We start from the raw sequence: 18,586 nt of genomic DNA, 5'->3' as shown, positions 1-18,586 counted from the left end.
GGCCTCAATGCAAGGACAGCCAACACTATCACCACCTAAAGCAGTAAACTGAATACAAAACTCTGCACTGTTAAATAATTACGTCATCACTTACTGCATAGTAAACAACTCTGGGCTTAAGTCTTGGCAGGTAAAAGTTTTCCAATTTATCTTGAAGTCTAAAACTTTAAGGGCCCTATACTCATATGGAAGAGGCTGCGTATGATCAGCAGCACCACAAATCTGCATAAGATCTCATTGTGGCAATATTTTTTCCTTAACTTCTAGATCAAACACATTAATCTTTGGTTGCTTCTTAACAGTTTACCTTGCTTTTCAACAATAGGACATTTTAAGCTGACCTTGAATATACCACTGAGCTGTGGTAAGCAGGATTCTTTCCCAAGCAAGTGTCAAGAGCTTCTGCAGAATTGAAACCTTCATTTTTTAGCCCATCTGGTTGCCAAAAAATTTCAGGTCACATTTTGAAGGTTTTGTGTAGTGCTTTCTTCCAGAGAGTCTGTGCAGACAGGTCCATTGCCTCTGCTACTGCTCATAACTTAAGGCTACGATTATGTCACGGAACCAGAGATTTCCACTGACCTCCATGACATTTTCTGCCCTGGGACTGAAGCTCCCAGCCAGCCCTACCCACGCAGCTGCCCAGCCGCTGGCAGGTGGACCCCTTGCAGCTGCCCAGTGGTTGCAACCATGGCCAGTGGCTGGGGGACCCTGCAGCTGTCAGTTGCCTGGGGTAAGGGCACCCCGCAGCAGCCCAGCCCCAGGGGTAGGTGGACCCTGGAGCTCACACCCATGACTTTAGTAGGGAACATGGGAGCCCCAGCAGCAGTGGGTGCTGAACCCACCTACCCCTTTTGTCAGGGATATTTTTAGTAAAAGTCAGGGACAGGTCATGAGCTGTTATTTTCCATGACCTGTCCCTGACTTTTACTAAAAATATCTGTAACAACTCAGCCTTACTTAGAACTTTGTCACACTACAACAGAGTGGAAAATGACCACACTGTTGTCAGTTTTAACTGCTGCTATTCAGAGTCCAGTGGGCAGTGAAACTGTTAAGAATGAAGTCAAATTGAGTCTGTTGCTTCTTGACAAGCTTTGACTCCAGCAGAGGTGGGCACTGGAATGAATCACTACAGAGGAATCTCAAGTGATATGAATCAAGACACTAATATACAAAAGTTCCCTGTTCCCAATATTCCAATTTAAAACTGATTCAAGTTCTTTTGTTATGAAACAAAGACATTATATCAGCTTACCTGAAAAATCTTAGGTGCACTCACTAAAGATGCCAATGCGGAAGAAAGGGTGGCTGAAAAGATGCCAGCAGAAATCAATGGTGCAAATCCTGATACCATGCTCATTACCTGAAAGCAGGATATAAACATTTTAATTTATTTTACATGTACCAAACAGAATGGACTGAACAAACATCTCCCTCTAAATAAAACAATTTTAATAAAAAAACTAAAATTATGTAGACAAATGTTTAGTTGAATGCCTTCAGAACTGTTACAATTCACTCAACACTGTCTGCAGAATTTTGTCTCTTACTTCTGCAACTCCTAGATTTTTTCAAATACCATTTACCGTTCAAAGTATGGAGAATATTACAGGACAGTACACGCTGGCTTTTTTATTCCAACTCAATTTTTTTTTTTTAAGTCATATGTATGATTTCTTAAAACAGACTGTTAGCTGCTCTGTTCAACCAAGTCTGAGCTCTGCAGCTAGAGAATCTGGTGGGTCAAATTTACCTGCATACCAATCTTAAGTGCATCAAAAAATGTCTCATTAATGGTCTAAGGAAAGAATTCACTTTCCTATTAGTTACATCAATAAGAGCAATCATAAGTCAAAAGAGAATGCAATTTTAAGAGAAGTATTTTAGCTGTTTATAAAATACTGTATTTTATAAGGTGTGGCTTCAGACATAGAAATGTTGTCCATTTGACAGAAATTTCTGATACCTAACATCCTGAGGAAGAGAAAGTCGCATTGTTGAAGAGCTCTCCCTAATATTAGTCTCAGATTTTAGACTGTGGAAGCTACACCTGGAAGGTGACCAGCATCCTGGAGACTGAACCTCTTAAAATTGATAAATAGGGAAACTTTCAGTTAGACTCTTCCTCATGGAAATTATCCCCACCCTTCTCAGGAAAATCATCCCTGCTTACACAGCTGCTAGAAGCTAGGGGGAAGAACTGTTTAAAAGGAAGAAGGTTGGTTTGTGGAAGGATACTTGTCCGTAAGACTGAACAAACGGCCTTTTCCACCTAAGGCTAGAGGAACACGCAATTAGCAGAAACAGAGAAGACACTAAAAAAAAAAAAAAAGAGGGCCCAGGTGCTGTATGGGAAAGAAATCAAGTTGTCATAGTAGCTAATAGAGGAGTGTTATGACTAGCAGTAGCAAGCAGTTAGGCACACAAATCCCCACCTCCCCACCCCATATATGGAAGGCCAATAGAAAAAAAAAAAGCCAAAAAATTACAGGGAAGTCTGACTGAGGAGCGAAAGAATTAGAGCCTCACTTATATGGCCTGAGAGAGAAAACCAAGCAGAACTAAGAAAAAGCCCTAGTCCTGTGGTACTTAAACTTGGATGGAGGAGAAAGTATAAATTCAGGCTTCCCCTTTCTCGTGAGAAATAAGAATAGAGAAGGAAAAAACAAAAACCACTCCCCAAAGGTCTGATTTCCTAGGGCTCTGGGGTCTGTTATTTGGTGGAAAGGGGAAGGAAGAGAAAATGAGAATCCCTAAATGTCAATGGATCTAATACTTAGTTTGCTGGAGGAAAGAACAGTGCTAACGTGGCCATGAGATCCACTCCCAGTTGCTGGTGTTCATTAGAGCTTCAGCAATCCAGTGTTTTAACTATATGAGGTCCAGTCTGACAGAGGAGACAAAAATTATTTCCCTCCCAGGTCCAGGAGCTTGCAATATCTGTGGATGGTCCAACATTTTCTTGCAAACATTTATTTCATAGATTCTAAAGACCAGAAGGGACCACTGTGATAATCTAATCTGCTCTCCTGCATAACACAGGGCATAGAACTTCCTTGAAACAATTCTTGTTTGAACTAGAGCATTTACGTTAAAAAAAAAAAAAATCCAATCTTGGTTTAAAAATGGTCATTGATGGAGAATCCACCACAACCTTTGGTGTATTTTTCCAATGGTTCATTACCCTCACTGTTAAAAAAAATTGCACCTTATTTCCAATCTGAATTTGCCTAGCTTCAGTTTCCAGCCATTAGATATTGATATGCCTTCATCTGCTGGATTGCATCTTCAAACATTTGTTCCCCATATAGGTACTTACAGGCTGAATCACCCCTTAACCTTCTCTTTGTTAAGCTAAATAGATTGAGTTTCTTGAGTTTATCATATGGCACATTTTCCAATTCTTTTAATCTGTCTCGTGGCTCTTCTCAGAACCATCTCCAATTTATAAACATCCTTCTTGAATTGTGCACTTTGGTAAGTGCCTCTAATTAATCTTCCTTCTTTTTGTCTTTCAATTCTTCCATCTTTCTTCAAAGAAATAGGGCTAGAAATAAAAGTAGTAGAGGACCAAGCAAAGATTATACTTTCAGGAAAGGTGGCCAAAAAAAAAAAAAAAAACCCCAAGAATACAGCCTGGAATTTTATCAAGAGAGAGTGAGGAGCATGTGCACCTCTCTGCTTCCTAGTCACTGCAGCTAGAATGCTCACTGAGAGATAAGTTATGTCCTAGTATGGTAAAAGAGGGAATGTATAACAAAAAGCTTCAGTACCTAATCAGGAAGACGAGTAAGGAGATGCTACTAGGATGTTACCTAACAGAAGACTAGAAGATTACCGGAACTTGTTTTTAGTTAGGCAAATGCTACTCAGATTAAAATAAAAGATGTGATAGTTATTACAGCGCATTAAAGATAAAAACACAAAAGATAGCAAACAAGGTAAAACTCAATATTTACAGCTGAAAAGAAAGGAGTAAATCTAAAGACACACACTTTGGTACCATGTGAGAAAAATAAACTATTGCTAGTTCCATATATCCTCAATGCAAAGGATTCTTTTTGAGTAAATTTAAGTTGTTTGTTAATTGCACTAACTATGCATTATGATTGCTTAAACAGATTGTTAGTGACCAACAGTTAGTCTCTACCCAATAGCTGTATGATGCCTAACATTTTAAGTTTGCAGTTTCAACTTAGTTCTAATAGATCAAGCATCTACATTAAATAAAGAGGCCATCATCACAATTAGTATACTGTTTGCAATCTCAGACAAATAAGGAATATTTTCAATGAATAGGTCATGGAAAATAAATCTGCCCATAGTTAGAAATAATTCCGTGTTAACATGTAATCTTTCCATTTGTAGATGAATATAATATACATCCTCCTGTGACATGACTGCTTAATGGAGGATTTCCAAGATGCAGTGCTGTTAAATCTGCCATCTTTCATGTGCTGCCCTTGAAATCTTCAGATTGTTCCAGAGGTCTGGCATTTTGGCTGGATCTCAAGTTACTCTCCAGTATATGGCCACAGTTTGGTAAACACAACAGCTTTTTCCTTCCCCCAAGAGATTGCTTTTTTACAGGAGCTCATTTATATATTTCTTTCATTATAGTGGGTCATACAATACTTCTAAACAAGAGATATAACAAACAGCTAATTTCATTCCAATGGCTCTTTATGATACAAAGATTTTAATAAACTCTTTTGAAATTCTTGTTAATTATGGCAAAGATGCTACTTTAAAGGCCTCTTCAGTCATGACACCTCACAAAAAATTACAAGTGACAATGTAAACAAGTCAGGAACTTTTTGTCCTGTATGTTCTCTCACACTGGTATACAATAATGCCGAAGGAAACTAAGATGTGAAACTACATATTTAAGAATGGTTACAACTTAACACTGGAGCTACTGTTCTGTGCATAAGACAGACTGAGACCAGTTGAAGACAGACAGACTATTGTACCTTTGATAACATCTTGAAAATCTGATTGGCATTTTCAGTCACTGGGCGAAACCCAACATTTGTACCTTTCAAACACAATATCAATGTCAGAATGAGATCATTCATCACTTGCACTGAATGAATACTTTTTTCATCCTAGAAACCTTACCCTAGTTTAGTGACCAGGGGAGCAGTGGGGTGGGGAAGGAAATCTGTTTCAAATTTTAACACTGTGACCAAGTCTACAGATTGTTTTTACATTCATAATTTATGATGAAGACTAGAAACACCTCCCGTAATAGTTCATTGTTTAAAGGAAGAAATTAAACCAAAAAAATCTTCATGCATTGTGCATATTTTAATGTACACTTATCAGTATGTTTTATATATAAGCACGTGTTAATTATAGCTATATGTTCTTGAAGTTCAAATGCAATTTGATTACAAAGTAATGAAACTGCCATGCTCCCACAAGTCATAAGATTACTGTAAGGGTCATTACTTGCTTTGGAAGACACTTTAGCTGTTATGAAATTAGAAAAACTTGGTTCTAGAACACAAATTATCACTTGATCTCAGAAAATGGAGTTTAGGCATTGGATTGCATGGAAAAGAAAGCTGATGGAATAAATATTGCAGCAAATAGGTTAGAGAAACAATAGAGGATTTACAGATGTGAGTTTCTACATTATAGAAAAAAAGATTAAAATAATCATTTTATTAAAGATCAAGTATCTCACTTTTGAAACTCCAATATATTTACTGGTAAGGATGACAGAGAAGTCTTAAACATATTGAAAAATGACTGCTGATATATTAGCAAATTTATTAATTTTCCTACTGTGTTACTAGGCACTTTGAATTGTCTTGAAATATTCAAATTCTTGTATGGAAGGGATGAAGCTGTACACCACATGTGATTGGGATTCAGTTTATTTACCATCACAAAAACTAACTACAGATGTAATACTGAAACAATCGCATTCTGTAAAATCACTATTTTAAGCTGGTTGAAAGTTTGAAAGGTTGAAAGTACATATCAAGTAACTTAGAGACCAAAAAAAAAAAAAAAACCCACAACCCTTACAAGAATGCTTAATCGTCAAGGAAACAAGCATTGCACAAACCCAGGATAGTCAGTATTAAGGTTAAACTTGATCCAGAGGTTTATGTGGGAGGGAATCTACTAACAAAGGCTGATCACCTCTACCTTCATATTTCTTTCCATCCAGTTTAAATTGTTTTGCCATTCAAGGGCCTTCAGTCTACCACATCTTCAGGCATTCAATATAATTCTGTTCTAAATTTCTATTTTCTGTTCACTTTCCAAGCTGTGATCTACCTACATTTGTGTACTGCCTATTATACTCCTGGAGGAATTCTTTCCCAAAAATAAAAAATTCTGCAAAACTCTGCATATTTTATTTATCAAAACAACACAATATAATCATGCCAGTTACACTTATTTTGGTAATTGATTTCAAAAGATTTGTCAGCAAGTATGTGTGTAACAATACAGACAAAAAGATTCTGATAATTTTTTTTTGGGGGGGGGAGGGGCAAAGATTCCTTACTCGGCATATTAATACAGAACTTTGCGTAATTAATTTAATTTACAATACAGAACAGCACCTGTCAGAAGCAGTGCAAAGGCTTGGGGGGAGTCAGGGGCAATGGACGAGTTGACTGAGAAGAAAGAAGCCTAGGAGTGAACCTGGAGGGTGTTGGGTGTGGGTCAGAGGTTTTTCTTTTCAGTGGAGGAGTGGGATTGTTAGGGTGTTGGGAAGCTTTCCCCATGCAGACCTTGGCTGACCCCAAGCCTCTCCCATTCAGTCAGGCACTTTGCCCCTGTCCCTGCACTCCCCATTCCCATGGGCCTCTGCAGCCCCTCTCCCCCCCATCCCCAGGCTCAATGCTCTCACCCCACTAGCTCCTGAGCCCATTCTCCAGGCTGTCCCCTGCCCCACTAGCCATTCTGAACCTCAGTGTGACCAGCCCCCCAGCAGCCCTGTGTGCCCCACTCTGTCCTAACCTGGCTCTGCGGGCAGAGTGCTGTGATGAACTCTACTCCTGGGGGAACTCTGCAGCACTGGGCATAGAATTTTGTATTTTCCTGCATAACATACATTTTGCCTAAGAAGAAGTGTTGCAGTTCTGCCTTTTCCCCCACCAGAGGCCGCTGTGGCACTAGAACGCAGCATGAATGCAGCTGCAGCACTTAGGCAAAACTTATTTTATGCGGGAAAATACAAAATTATGCAAGACAGATGAATTTGCGCAGAATTCCCCCAGGAGTACTATTACTTCTGAATATTGGACATTTTATTTCTTACTCAAATGTTGTGCAGTTCTCTCTCTCTCTCTCAGAGACATTGATACAACTCATTTTAATGCTAAAAAAAATCTGTTAGAATCCCTGCTACTTGCATTATATAAATTTCAAATACATAACAAACAGCTAATAAAATACATTTCAACTTCTATTTAATAGAACAAGAATTCATTATTAGGCAGTGCCCAGCTCTATCCGCAAAGGATTCCAAAGCCAGGGAAAGACCTCCTTCCTAATTTAAAAAACAAAAAATAAAAACACTAGAGAAATCTATGACCTAATTGTTTGAATTGGAACTCTTACAGGATACCAAGTACCAAAGCCCAAAATAACTCATCTACAGGTAATTATGGAAAGAGTAGTTCTCTGTACCCTAGGGTTGAAGACACTACAGGCTTGTTTACACTTACAGCACTGCAGCGGCACAGCTGCGCTTCTCCCATCAGGGTAGGTACTTTGCCCCCACAAGAGGCGGAAGCTATGTTGACGGGAGAAGCCCTCCCATCAACATATACTGACCTAACCTTTGGTATAGACCATACTAACTACGTCGCTCAGAGAAGTGGATTTTCCATGCCTCTGAGAGATGTAGTTATACCAATATAATTTTTTAGTATGGCTTATTGTGGCTCCTTTGCCAAGAGTAGATGCTTCAAGTTACTCTGATGCTGATTAGAAGAATTCGGAAGTCCATTCAAAATCTGAAAGTGATAATGTCCAATTCAAAAATCATTTTTAAAAATCCAAAATTCAAAGCTGAATTTAATGGAGGAGACAGCCAAACAAAATTACTTGGAACAAACATCTAATAAATTGATATTATTTCTAAGCAACTTATATGAAAGGGAAAAGGAAACTATGATTAGTGCCCGAGATAGCGGTCTATTATTCATACCGTTTTCTGTACATGTTCACACTTCAATGTAAATTAAATTATCAAATGGAAGACCAATACAAGCAGAATTTTAAAGATCATTTTACTTCAGCAACTAAGTTATTAAAAACAAAAAATGGTACTTGTTTTACTGTTGCCTTTCTCAGCATGACAATCACACACTGGCCAGTTTCACTTTCTTAATGAGATTCTCATTAGTTTCATTTTCTAGTGGACATGCTGGGTGATGCCAACAGAGCAGGGGGAAGTGTTTTTTCAGCTATACATTTGGAATTTTGAAGAACTTAATGAAAATATTCCTGTTTTTCTTAGATTTTGTAAAAGTCTCTATTATACTAAAGTAAACAAATCGAAGTTGAATGCTGCTCTGAAGAATTGGATTCTATCCCTTCCTCTGCCACAGAGTTCCTTGTGATGTTAGACAAGCCTTTTAAACTAAGTTTTTCATGGTTGACCATTAATTGTGTTCTGCTCATTTTCTGGATGCCCAGATTTGCACATGTATTGAGCACTCATATTACAACTTTGAATATACAAGTGCTATAAAAATGCCAAGTACGCTGAAAAAAAAACATCAGATCTTAGGTGTCTCAAATAGGACACCCAAAGTTAGTTGACAATTTTGTCCTTAACATCCCAACCTGCTCAATAGGGATAATAGTACTACCTCTCACAAGAATGTTATAAAGACAAATTAATTAATGTTTGTGAATCACTCAATCAAATAATCTGGTGAAAGCACCATTGAAATGCTATGAGGAAATTAATTTTGTATTCAGTGAAATTTTTGGATAGTGTATGTAATAATGCCTGGGCTCACATATTAAAAGGTGGAGAAATTTTAAATAAATTACCTGTTCATTTAATGAGGCAGGGATCCACTGGAAAAAATAGTATGTGATCATGTAATTAAAAACAATCATAATGCATATGGCACAAGGGGCCAAATTAAAGTTGCATAGGCATCCTTAACACTGTTATTCCCTAACTTTCGAGTGCTTGACTTTGTAACTGTAATGTTATTCTAACAGTTTTTTGGATGCAACACGTATTTATATTAAAAATAAAATTGAGGTACCAGTTGTGACTACCAAGATGAGGTCTGGTTATCGTGTACACTTTACACAAGCCATACATTTTCTACACTTAGGTAGATTTTCACTGTGACATTTCACACAGGTTGTATGTCCCTTGAATGCATTTAGTTTGATTTCCTTTTGTACAATTTTAATACAAAGTGACCTACTTGTATTTAATCAGTGTTGTTGTAGCCATGTCGATCCCAGGATACTAGAGAGAGAGAAAGTGGGTGAGGTAATATCTTTTATTGGACCAACTTCTACTGGTGACAGACACATGCTTTTGAACTTACACAGAGCTCTTCTTCAGGACCAGGAAATATACAGAGAGAGTCACAGTTAAATACAAGGTGGAACAGATTGTTTAGCATAAGCAGTAAACACATCCTTCAAGGAACCATTCAAGGTGAAGTGGCCCATTAACAGCCCTCCAGTCACAGGGGGAAAGGGAGAGCAAGGGACTCTGCACATTTCCTAGTCCTGAAGAGCTCTGTGTAAGCTTAAAAGCTTGACTCTGTGACCACCAGAAGTTGGTCCAATAAAAGATATTACCTCACCCAACTTGTGTCTCTGATGTATTTATGATAGTCTAACTCTTTTTATTAACAGAAAACATTTTAGCAAGATTCCACTGAACAGAAAAATTGGCAGAGATCTATCTTGAGTAGATCTGTTGCTACAGGTAAGTTTTTTAAAACTATTTTAGATATCAGGTCTTTTTAGATGTGTTAAATGCCGATGTGCAGCAGACACATTGAAAATCTTGACCCTGGAATTCACTTTCCCCATGCCCATGAGAACCTACATTTATTTATATTCCAGACAAACTGCAATGTTCATTGTTTTTCTTTGACATTCGGCAACAGGCCGGGGGGGGGGGGGGGGGGAAATTAGGCTGTAGAATGAGTAATTTTGATGACTGAATCGTAGAAAATTAGAGCTCCATCAGGCATATTATTGTGATTATTGACCATTTTAAAAAGGACACCATTAATTTAAATTTTAAGTGACATTTCTGTCTGAAAAGTAACTGGCAATAAAATTAGTTTGGAACAGATTGGCAGAATGAAAGTTGCCTGTATTTTCAATTGTGTGTATTTAAATAGCACTGTGTGTTTCCTTTAGGATTTATCTATATGGGGAAGTTGACCTGCATAATTATTGTAAATATGCTCACTTCAAAGTTGAATTGTTTTGCATACAAATATATATCTCCAGTATAGCTCCTGATGCAGACAGTGTTCTGGAATAAAGAAAAGTGACTTTATTCCAGAATAACTACTCCACTCACACAAGGAATTAAAGGGCTTCTCTACACTTACATTTTATAGCGCTCTAACTTGCTGGCTCAGGGGTATGAAAAATCACACACCCACCCCGACCACAGCAAGTCTGAGCGCTTTAAAGGGCTAGTGTGGACAGGTTCCGAGAGCTGGGAGCCACACTCCCAGTGCTCTGAGCTAATCCCCTTGTGGAGGTGGATTACCAGGAGTGCTGGGAGACCTCTCTCCCAGCGTGCGCGACCACACTCACACTTCAAAGAGCTGCTGTGGGAATGCTCCCCTGGCAGCACTTTCAAGTTTCCAGTGTAGCCATGCCCAAAAGTCACGTATTCCAGAATATAGCGTCCACACAGGGAAGTTACTCTGGAATAGTTATGCCGGTCAGTTTTCCCTTATAGGCAGGCCACTGTCCCCTCCACACAATCAGTTTCACCTGTTTGTGGGTTTTTCACAAAGGAACAGGGAGAGAAATAAATATAGCAAAAAATAGGAAAAATGATTGTAAAGTCACAAAAACTGGTGTGCGTATGGGGAGAAGGAAGCACAGAACTAACCTCTTAAACGCATATGCTAAATTTCAATTTAGTGGGTTTCCCTTTAAGTATGGTAATGATTTAATTTTTTTAAAAGATAAACATTTTTAAATTTTTCCTTGAACTCAAACATATCCTGGGAATATCAGCATGGTAATAAATGTTATAACTTAAATTAAACCAAGAATAAGGATGAAGATAGGAGAAAATTTACTTAGAAAAGTGAGGGAATGAACAGCAGTATTACCAAAAAGCTTTTCACTTGTTAGAAGATAAAAGGCAAGGGATAGTTAAACTTAATGACTGCAAAAGCTCTGTTAGGTTGCATACACCTATCTGCTAGAAAGGTTTAATGGCTCAGAACTTTAAACCATGAACGTTCTGAAACCTACCACCCACACAATTTGCTCATGTCAAGAACAGGGATCTACTCCAATTATAGTATCTGGAGATAAAAGTAAAATTCTTTAGTACAAATGTACCTTGCTATTCATGTATACAGAACAATGAAAATGCCTCACTAAAGAAAGCCTTTAAGAGACACACATGAAACAACATTTACCAAAAAAAAAAAAAAAAAAAGGGACTTGTTTCCTAAAGAACAAAAACGTATTCTAGACTTTCCTTACATTTACAGTAGATGGTCTATATTTTAATCTAGGCTTATTTCACAAAATTTACTATACTCAATAAATACCACCTTTCCCCGCCCCTCCCATCCCCCCAAAAAACAAAAAACCATTCAATTGATGCTGTCTTAAGCCTTAAAGCGTCTCTCACCTGGAAGTCATTCAGCAGACCATAGGGACACTGTGTCTTCTGACAAGATGAGAAATCAAAATTTAACTTGCAAGCGGAAGTAGTGCAATTCGTCAGTTCGGTAATGATGGTGCTATTGATGTTACCTGTGGCATCCCGAACAACACAAGAACCTAGTGTGGACCCAAACAAAATACAGGTTGTCCAGTGGCAATTAAACAGTCTATTAAAAAAAAAAAAATCTATGTCAAGTTCAATTCTCTTTTTTTTAAGGAAGTATATTCTAACGGTTCAGCATTAGAAAACAAGAGCATTTCCTTTAAATTACTCCTGACATTTAACAAACACACGTATGCTTCATTTTCTTGGATGGAAAAGTAAACAAGAAAACATCATGCATTAGTTATTGCATAATGTTTTAGCAATATCATCAATACAAAGCACTTGCAGTTCAAATGTGTACATTATTTTACTTTTTAATACATTAACATAAGCTATCGGCTTTTGTTGGCTGCATCTCAAATAAGCAGAGAAATTCTATAAAAAGATTTACTTAATCCATAATTAATAAAAGTAAAGAAACTAACATGGAGAAAAGTTAAGATTATAAATATCACCAGTTTTAAAATGCCCATATTATTTTTGTTTTCCTGTGCTGTGCATGTCAATTTCTTGGGCAATTTTTATTTACAACTGGTATTGTATACCCTCATACACGGTTCTGTTTTCACTCTTGCTGTTCTCCATTTGTTAGTTTTCATATTATGAGTGCTCAGTCACGTTTTGCACAGGAAATACATTTGCAGTTTTATTTTCTCTTTTCTGGAAAAATGTTTTAAAATGCTGTTTTATCATCTACATGAGTTTAAAACAAAACAAAAACAAAAACCCCAAACCTGTGACTGAGACTGGCCTGATGGGGGCAAAGGAGATGTAGGTTGAGTGGGAAGTGCCACCTGTTGGATTGCTTTGGGGCTAGAGTTTTACTGCTGGTTTTTGGTTTTGATAGTATTTTAATAAAACCAAGAGGCACCTATATAAGTACCTTTGTTCTAAATTACAAAAAGTTTTACACACACTTTTAAATCATCATTTACCATTTTTTAAAAAGGCAGTCTAGTCTAACATAGTCATGTTATTGAAAATGTGATATCGTCCCCCCCACACTAATAGTTTTAGCTAGTCAGGCTGTTATAACTTAGTTTTTGGTACCATGGCTCTTGTATTAGTCTGAAACTGTCTATATATTCTCTCTCTCGCTCGGATATTTTATACTGGCAGGTGCTCAGAAAGAATATTTCCTTTCACCACCTGTAATGCCATTCTTATACACTCACTTCAAAATTTGCTTGTTTTGAACAAAAATGCATTATTCAAGTTCTCCATTTCTCAATAACTCAAAATCAGCTGATGCCATAATAGTCTGTACATATTAAGTAGCTTGTTAAGATGCCCACTGCAGGCCAGCTAATTTGTAGGATTAAGAGTAACACAGCTGACCCAAAAAAACAAAAAACAAAAACAAACCACACCACTTAGTGGGCAGTAACAATAGTAAATAAAAGTTTTGAGGGTTTTTTTTTTTTAAAAACAAACTCACTATCTTTTCTAACGAAGTTTCATCACTCTGATAGCTGTAGTCTTTAATTCACTCAAGATTATAATTAATCATTTGTGATGCCCCAGCTAAAGGCCAATAAGAAATACTGTGGACAGTACAAAGAATAAGTAGATCAGCATCCAGGTAATAAATGGAGTTACACCTGTTTAACAAGAATAAACTAAGCTATTAATGAACTCAGTTTCAAAAACCCTGCTATATAAAATATGCAGATCTCTACTTTGACATTTATAGCTCTTATCTTTAGCAAAATGGTTATTGTTTAACCTTCTATATGTAATTACTGGAATTAAGTTAAATGGATCTTGGCTAATGGCTAGTATCTAGTATTTAAGGGAAAACAGATTTATTTAATTAGAAGTTTTAAAGACTGAATTAAGGGAATTCTCTTAGTCTTTACTGATCTGCAGATCAAGTTTCTTCAAAGAAAGAATGACAAGAACGTTTTAGGAATGAAAGAAAACACAGCATGTGATATCTGATGGCTTCTCCTCTGAAAAGGAAATATTTCACTGGTATATTACCTCTGAAAGTTACCAGAATGAGATTTAAATTTCTAAGATGATGCTCAGTGATTTCAATTTATTTTGTTGTTGAAATATTTCTGTATATATCGATCTCTCTCAACCATTTGGGCTGAAATTTTCCATGCCAATTACCTGCCTCAGGCTAACTTTTTTGGAAGATGTCAGCCAAAACACTTAAGTAGTTTGAGAATGAGATTAGTGAAAAATACACTGTTTTACCCATATTAAAATTTTCACTGATCTTTACTTTGAAAAGCTCTAGAGCCCCCATGCTTTGGATAAGGGTCTCAAAGTTTGGAAGGCGGTGGTTTTTGCATCAGAGATGTGCCTCTTTTGCTGTCCCAAAGTTCATCAAGTTATAAACCTTTAATAACAAAAAACAAAAAAACAAAAACACCAGTTTGCACAATTTAAGTAAAGACTTATTAGATGATTGCAGCTGAATTCCACAAAGATTTCATTTGCACTGGCATGCTCCAAGCTCAGAGCTGAACAGGACCTTCCCCACACTTGCAGCTCTGGCCTGGGTACCAGAACTGAAACCTGGGAGTCCGCTGCATTCTCAATAGTCGGTCTGCTGTCACCCAGGCAGCACATAGGAGAAAGCTGCCTGATTGAAATGAAGAGATGGCAAGAGCCAGACTGGAATGGGACAAGACTAAATTGGGTCTGGGAGTTGGGGGAGAATGGGACAAGAAGCCTGAAGAGCGGAGACTGGAACTGGTTAGGTACAGAGAACGGGACTGGAATGAGGAGCTAGAAAATGGAGAAGAGTCAAGGACACATTGAAAGGGACAGGGGAGAATGGTCTAGGAATACTATAGCTCCACCTCCAGAGGATGGAATGGAACCCATGATTCCAGACTGTTTCCCTGCTCTCAGCAAATAGCCATGATACGCACCAGCACGTACAGGACACACACACACACACCCCGAGCGACCCCCCCTCTAGTGCTAGTCCACATAGAGGAGGACAACCTACTTTTGCTATCAACCACTCCGTTTGCTTAAGTGCCACAAGTCTGTGCGGTGGATCTAAGAGATCCAACCATGATGAACCATGTCCATATGGTTGCCACATGATAGAATTTGTTTTTCCAGTTTGCTTTTATAAAAACCTAGGAAAATACACACATCAAAACGACATTAAAAGAACATTAAGGTTGCAAAGTCAAGCACTGAAAAGTTAGAAAATGCCAGAATTAAGGTTGCTGATGCAACTTTAATCTGGCCCCTCATGTGTATGCATTATGATAGTATGTGTTCATGTAATTAAAGACTATTTTTTCCCACAGTACCCATCCTTCATTCAGAGCACAAGAGGGACTGTACTCTTGGAATCAGTTAGGGTTATGTAATGAAGACGACATGTTGTTTGTAGGACCACTGCTTCATTCGTTGTAGAAGTCAGAAGGCAGGTAGTGAATGAGGCAGGGGACTGCAGGAAGAGAAAGAAGTTAAGACAGTTGAATGCTGCTTCGCAAAACTCCATTCTATTCCTGCCTCTGCCACAGAATTCTGATGTGATGTTGGGAAAGCCACTTAAACCAAACTTTTCAGAGGTAGCCACTATCTATGCTTCATTTTCTGCATGCCCAACTTGATAGCCTGGGTCTGACTTGCAGAAGTGCTGAGTGCTCACAGTTGCAGCTAAAGTCAATGGAAGCTGTTCTTCAATATGTGAAGTACTATATAATGCTATGTACTCAGATAACTCAGGTCCTAGGTGTCTGAAATTGGGTACCCAAAATTAGTGGATAATGTCAACCTTAATCTTTGTTCTTCAATTCCATATCTGTAAAATGGGGATAATGCCACCTTTCATCTCTCCAGGGCGTTGTGCAAATTAACTAAATGTTTGTGATGCACTCAATTACTATAGTGATGGGCACCACAGAAAAGATCAAGCACTCAAAAGTTAACAAATGACGGAATTAAAATTGCCTATGCAACCCTAATCCTGCCACCTTGCATATATGCATGATACATCTTCCAAAATACGTCTACACTGTTTTCCTCATCATGGCTCCTGTGTCTTATTCAGTACCCAGAATAGCTAGCTGCCTCCTCAGCCAGTACTATCTATTTAACTTCCTTTAGTCCTCCTCATTCAATATATGACCCAATGCCTTATTTACTGCACACCATCCACATGTTGCACTGAATACAGAGCAGGTTTTGTTTTCTAATGGAGCTTTCTATTGCACTAAGCACCACAGTACTTCACTCATTAATAAAATGTGTTTTCAGAACACCTACACCCCCCACATGTATCAGCCCCATCAGACAGGTGCAGAGTCGAGAAAGATGTTAAGACCAAGATTTAACAGGCTGTTCAGTTTCAGATGCCCAATTTTATACATGGAGTGCCTGACTTTTTCAGACATGCTTAGCACCCACAGCACCCTCTGATTTCAACTAAAGTGACAGCAGCTCACGACTGCTGAATCATCAGGCCAAGCTGATTATCCAGGAAGTAACAAAATTAGCCACTTCTAAAAATCCTGGTTTAAATGACTTGTCTCACAATTAGGGATGTAAGAGTTTAACCAGTTAACCAACAATCTTGATGCTTATCGGTTTCTGTTAATGGTTATACTCTGCCCAGGGTCCCGGCTGCTGCTCCTCGCCTGGGGTCCCTGTTGCTGCCCTGCTTGCCCAGGGTCCCTCTGGGCTGCTGTCTCGGCTGCCGGTGTCCGTCCCAGCTGCCAGCCTCGCACCCGAGGTCCTGGCTGCCACCCTGGTGCTGCCCAGGATCCCGGCGCACCCGGGGTCCCTCCAGGCTACTGTCCCCATGGCCAGGGTCTATCCCATACCGAGACCCTGGGAGCGCTAGGATGCTGGGCGGCAGCAGGGTGGCAGCCAGGACCTCGGACACAGCAGCAGCAGGGACTGCTGGACACGGCAGCAGCAGCAGAGCCCTGCCTAAAACGTAACACTTCCCTCACCCCTAGTTCCCCAGGTAAACATTTAACCATATAACAGATATTTTTTAAACGTTATTTACATCCCTTCACACAATACATAGGAAGCCTGTGGTAGAGACCAGGACAGAACCCAGTTTTGAGTCCTGGTCTCCTGCCTTAACAAAAAAGGCTATTTTTCACTTTGATTCCCCTTGCATCATTCACAGAAGTTGGAAGGTGTATAGTGAATGAGATGGGGGTGGGGGGCGGTCCATTAGACAAATCACCTAATTGATTACACAAAGCTCTGCCTCATTCATCACCCATCCTTATGCAGACTGAGGCAAAGGGTCCTTGCATAGACAATCATAACTTTTGCATTTCTTAACCTAATTGTTTGGTTTTGCTAACATAACATTCTTTTAATATAAGTCTTGTATTAAATTTCCTGGTTTTAATAGGAGATGGAATTCACGTTTTTCCATCATCACATGAAACTTAGGTTTTAAAATGAAATGTAGGCATACCCTGTGACAGCAAGTCTCAGACTGAGGCTTGTGCCATAGCGCTAAAAACAGCAATGCAGATGTTCGGGCTCAGGCTGGAGCTTGGGATCTGAAGCCTAGGGAGGAAGATGGGCTTCAGAGCCAGAGCTCCAGCCCAAGCCACAACATCCACACTGGTGTTTTTAGCATCATAGTGCTAGTCTGAGTCTGCAGACCCGGGCACTGAAATTCATGCCACCAGTTTTAAAATGCAGTGTAGCCAGACCCTTATTGACTTTAACTATCTCCAACACATAATCAAAAGGGTTTGAACGCAAGACCTTTAGATTCAGATTCACAGCACAGAACTCTACTTGATCTAAAAAGGAGGAACAGATAGCAGATAGGCTATTATTCTTTATGTGGAACAGCCACCAGAAAGCAACAATAATTTGGCATTGAGTTACATAGATGTGCTAGTCATGAGAATGTTATCGAAGTTTAAAGGGCTGTAACATGGGTGGGTACCAAGGGTTAGAGCAGCAGCAGCAGCCGCCAGAGAATTGACACATTAATTCTGAAAGACTGCGTAGCTGAGGAGATGAGCCTTAACCTGTGAGCAACCTGGGTTTTTTTCTGCCAGAAGTGATGATATGCTTAATATTTAGTGTTGTGAAATATTAAGGCCAATCAACAGAACAGGTAATTGAACTCATGGTCTTCCATTGAGCTCAGACTCCCAGCCCAGTGGACCATTCCCTAGATTAAGGGGGGCGAGGGGAGGAGGAGGAGGAGAGGAGGAAGAGGGGATAAAAAGAGTGGCTTCTCAGTGAGGCTTTGGATCATGCCCAGTGCAGATGAAATGTTCAAAGCATTAAGGACAAGTTCTACTCAGCATATAGAAATAATGATTTTCTGGGGGTTATCCCAAACTTCAGTCAAATCTGGGTGAATTTCCCCCCAAAAACTGTTAGTTATAGGTATCACTATACATTCTGCCTATAAAGCTAAAAATATAGCTACAGCAAAACATACCTCAGGAATTAATAAGTAAAAAAATCAACTATTTACCTACAGATATCGCCATTCCTATGTAAACCAACGTGGTAATTACAATGGCCAACAGTGTTCCTTTAGGTATGGCTGATTGGGGATCCTGAAAGAAACATTTAAATGAATACTTGCAGTACAAGTAAATATGCAAACTGTAC

At 38.8% G+C, this 18,586-nt stretch overlaps 1 protein-coding gene across 2 annotated transcripts in view; it reads right to left on the bottom strand.

The window, feature by feature from the left end:
* SLC12A2 (solute carrier family 12 member 2) overlaps positions 1 to 18,586 on the bottom strand; it is a 101,871-nt gene that overhangs the window by 34,867 nt on the left and 48,418 nt on the right. For both annotated transcript variants that reach the window (XM_048850422.2, XM_048850423.2), the window contains exons 9-11: positions 18,447 to 18,531; positions 11,858 to 12,009; positions 1,259 to 1,366 (exon numbers count right to left, since the gene is read on the bottom strand). In XM_048850422.2, coding sequence (XP_048706379.1) covers positions 1,259 to 1,366; positions 11,858 to 12,009; positions 18,447 to 18,531 — 345 coding nt within the window. The remainder of the gene's footprint in view (positions 1 to 1,258; positions 1,367 to 11,857; positions 12,010 to 18,446; positions 18,532 to 18,586) is intronic.

Source organism: Caretta caretta, chromosome 5 (assembly GCF_965140235.1).
Source record: "Caretta caretta isolate rCarCar2 chromosome 5, rCarCar1.hap1, whole genome shotgun sequence".
NCBI lineage: Eukaryota > Metazoa > Chordata > Testudines > Cheloniidae > Caretta > Caretta caretta.
The sequence above is the reverse complement of the archived record's forward strand: the minus strand, read 5'-3'. Positions and strand labels throughout refer to the sequence as shown.